This window comes from Kryptolebias marmoratus, unplaced genomic scaffold (genome assembly GCF_001649575.2).
Source record: "Kryptolebias marmoratus isolate JLee-2015 unplaced genomic scaffold, ASM164957v2 Scaffold137, whole genome shotgun sequence".
Taxonomy (NCBI): Eukaryota; Metazoa; Chordata; class Actinopteri; order Cyprinodontiformes; family Rivulidae; genus Kryptolebias; species Kryptolebias marmoratus.
In genome coordinates this window covers 8,966-12,764 of record NW_023665871.1, presented here as the reverse complement: position 1 = coordinate 12,764, position 3,799 = coordinate 8,966, and the positions used below count along the sequence as shown (strand labels likewise).

General features: G+C 47.1%; 1 protein-coding gene across 1 annotated transcript in view; it reads left to right on the top strand.

Annotated features, from left to right (window-relative positions):
• The first annotated feature begins 1,299 nt into the window (after nucleotides 1-1,299).
• Nucleotides 1,300-3,799, top strand: part of rtcb (RNA 2',3'-cyclic phosphate and 5'-OH ligase) — a 4,608-nt gene continuing 2,108 nt past the window's right edge. Inside the window, exons 1-9 of the mRNA XM_017404762.2 lie at nucleotides 1,300-1,665; nucleotides 2,077-2,155; nucleotides 2,231-2,298; nucleotides 2,369-2,468; nucleotides 2,547-2,703; nucleotides 2,783-2,939; nucleotides 3,019-3,178; nucleotides 3,258-3,433; nucleotides 3,513-3,701. Coding sequence (XP_017260251.1) covers nucleotides 1,573-1,665; nucleotides 2,077-2,155; nucleotides 2,231-2,298; nucleotides 2,369-2,468; nucleotides 2,547-2,703; nucleotides 2,783-2,939; nucleotides 3,019-3,178; nucleotides 3,258-3,433; nucleotides 3,513-3,701 — 1,179 coding nt within the window. The 5' untranslated portion in view covers nucleotides 1,300-1,572. The remainder of the gene's footprint in view (nucleotides 1,666-2,076; nucleotides 2,156-2,230; nucleotides 2,299-2,368; nucleotides 2,469-2,546; nucleotides 2,704-2,782; nucleotides 2,940-3,018; nucleotides 3,179-3,257; nucleotides 3,434-3,512; nucleotides 3,702-3,799) is intronic.

The window sequence follows — 3,799 nt, the reverse complement described above, 5'->3', positions numbered from 1 at the left end:
TGCCGCACTTACAGTCATTGTTAAAGAAAAATTGTCTGCAGCAGAAAAACCTGTAAAAGCTGCAGGACAGGACTGGAGTGACTCATCTTAAAAACCTTCTGCAGCAGAATTCCTATGAATGATGTGCACATTCATTTGTCTCGGTTTAGTGTCAAAGTCTCTGAATTGTTTCAGTTTTTTTTAATCTCAGTTTGGTTTAATTGGTCGCCTCACATTTCTGTCTTTCTGAAACTGAACTGAGAGGAACTCACACCTGTGAATAATTCTCTGTTACGGGGGATATAACATTGCTTCTGCATTCATCCAAATCATCCAGACGCTGATCGAATGTTCTCCATTATCAGGTGAGGAGCCGACAGGTGGAGTGGGCGGAGCCATACACAACCTGTATGGGTTTATTTAACAAGGAGGAGCCGGATCATACACTGGAACAGCCCCTGGCACTTTTAATTCAAGATTTTAAATGTAACTAAGTCCAAAACATACTCAGGTAAAAGTACAGATCTCAATAATTACTTAAAAAGTACACAAATGTAAACTTAATTCACTAGTTTCCAACACTGCGTAAATCTGAGCCACCGACCTTCAGAAAACCAGCTCTGCTGCACACACTACTTCCACAAACAGAAAGTTCAACTGGTGATGCAAATAAAGGATAATAAAGAAGCCTATTTGCCTTCATTTGCCTGCACACTCAGAGCAGATTACACAACCAACAAGTTGTTTAAAGGCTTTCATTTAATAAGAACTGACCACAACGTGATGTCAATGAATGGCTTCTTTATTATCCTTTATTTGCATCACCAGTTCTGACAGGTTCATGCAGTCAGTCAGAAATACTGGAAAATATCTGAAACACACTAAGATGTGTTGGTAGAGCGAGCACATTAAACCCGTCATCATGTAAAATGGACCACCTGCTTCAGTGCTGACTGTTCACACAAAAACAGCTAAAACTGCAGAAAATACAGAAACATTTCCTTGTCAAGTAAAAGTGAACATCTTGACTTTTCAAAGTCACTGGCGGTAAAACTGTGCAACAAAACAAACAAAAACTGAGAAAACAGCACAAAACTCTGCAGACATAAATTCTGGAAACAACCAAAATATGTGGTTTGAAACCATAAGAAAGATCAAACAAACAGAAAGAGCAGAGTTAAAGGAATGTAAGTTTAGTTTATATAAAAAGCTCATATAATAAAACTGTTTTCTTTAGTTTGCTGTCTAGTTGTTCACCAGCAGGTGGCGGTAATGCGCCATAACGTTTTATAATAAACGCAAGAAGAAGAAGAAGAAGAAGAAGAAGAAGAAGAAGAAGAAGAAGAAGAAGAAGAAGAAGAAGAAGAGGAAGGGAAAACGAAGAAGAAGCAGCTTCTCTAAGCGCAGTCTGAAGTATTTGTATATTTGTATTTAAACAGACCTTCAGACGTTTATCTGACTTTTTCCGCAGCTGAATTTATTTACTCGGCGCCATCTTGAACTAAATCTCGCGTTTGACGGCTCACCGGCTTCCGTAGTTCTGCTGCGTGGTGACGGAGCGGATCACCTGCGACCCGTTTTTGGATCGGAACCATGAGCCGAAGCTACAACGATGAGCTGCATTATCTGGAAAAACTCAACAGTAACTGTTGGAGGATTAAAAACGGCTTCGTGCCGAACATGAAGGTGAGAACCAGCCGGTTCGGTTCGGCTCGGAGGGTTCTGGGGGCTCTAACCGGGCTGGAGGTTCAGATACCTGTAATATATGTGAGCCGAAGGAAAGAACAGCTCAAAATACAGTAAATGTGTTAAATTATATACAAGAAATAAAAATATTTGACACATTTTACTGTAAAAGCTCTTAAATTAGGCTAACAGAGAACAGAGTTCCTTACAGAGAAGTTCTATTTTAACCCCGACTTCTTCTTGCTGGTATTTTATCATAAGTTACTGATAAACTCAGCTTCTTCTGTTTCATCTGTACACATTCAGGTTTAATTTATAAAACCAGGATTATGACAGGTTTCTTCTTTTTGATAAAAAAAAAGGACAAAATGAACGAAGGGTCTTGTTGTTGTTGTTGTTTTCTTCTGTCAGGTTGAAGGAATTTTCTACGTGAACGACTCTCTGGAGAAGCTGATGTTCGAGGAGCTTCGTAATGCCTGTCGAGGAGGAGGTGGGCTGATCCGCTCCATCATCTCCGCCCAGTCCCAGGTGTGCAGAGACTCACCTGGTGTGTTTCTGTCCTCAGGTGTGGGTGGGTTCCTGCCGGCCATGAAGCAAATCGGGAACGTGGCGGCGCTGCCCGGGATCGTTCATGTGAGTGGGAAGGATTTATTTAAACCATTAGAAGTACGAATGATAGCTCACGTCCCCGCTGTGTCCACAGAGGTCCATCGGCCTCCCTGACGTCCATTCTGGGTACGGATTCGCTATCGGAAACATGGCGGCCTTTGACATGAACGACCCGGACGCCGTCGTGTCTCCAGGTGAGAAACAAAGTTCTGATTTCAGAACAGAACCCTGTTTGAATACATTAATAAAATGTTTTTTGTCCTGTGCTTCAGGTGGCGTCGGCTTCGACATTAACTGCGGCGTCCGTCTTCTGAGGACAAACCTGGACGAGCGGGACGTCCAGCCAGTCAAAGAACAGCTGGCCCAGTCTCTGTTCGACCACATCCCGGTGGGAGTCGGGTCCAAAGGAGTCATCCCGATGGGAGCCAAGTGAGCAGGATCCTCCAGAACTGAACGTAGGTCACAGCTGGATCTGACCTACCTGCCTGTCTCACCTGTCTGTCCTCAGGGACCTGGAGGAGGCTCTGGAGATGGGGGTGGACTGGTCTCTGAGGGAGGGCTACGCCTGGGCCGAGGACAAGGAGCACTGCGAGGAGTACGGCAGGATGCTGCAGGCTGACCCCAACAAGGTGTCGTCCAAGGCCAAGAAGAGAGGCCTGCCGCAGGTAACCCAGAGGCCCCGCCCCTTTCAGGTAACAACCACCAGCTCGGGATTCTGAGAAGACTCTTGTTTTTGTGTTGAAGCTGGGAACTCTGGGAGCAGGAAACCACTACGCTGAGATCCAGGTGGTGGACGAGATCTACGACGACTACGCAGCCAAGAAGATGGGCATCGACCACAAAGGCCAGGTGTGCGTGATGATCCACAGCGGCAGCCGAGGCCTCGGGCACCAGGTCGCCACAGGTAGGATTCAGCCTGTGGAGCTAAAAACACGCCAGACTAACTGCTGGGGACGTCACAATAAACCGTAAATCGTTGACAGACGCTCTGGTTGCCATGGAGAAGGCGATGAAGCGGGATAAGATCACGGTAAATGACCGCCAGCTGGCGTGCGCTCGCATCACCTCTCAGGAGGGTCAGGACTACCTGAAGGGCATGGCGGCGGCAGGAAACTACGCCTGGGTCAACCGCTCATCCATGACTTTCCTCACCAGACAGGTACACTCACGTCTGGTTCTGAATAATCTACTGAACGCGCCCGAACCTCCGCTGAGCCGGTCTCCATCTTGTCTGTCAGGCCTTCTCCAAAGTCTTCGGCACAACGCCGGACGACCTGGACATGCACGTCATCTACGACGTTTCCCACAACATCGCCAAGGTTGAAGAGCACATGGTGGACGGGAAGCAGAGGACCCTGCTGGTTCACCGTAAAGGATCGACGCGAGCTTTCCCTCCACACCACCCTCTAATCCCCGTAGATTACCAGGTACGCCCCTCTGATCCCCGTAGATTACCGGGTACGCCCCTCTGATCCCCGTAGATTACCGGGTACGCCCCTCTGATCCCCGTAGATTACCGGGTACG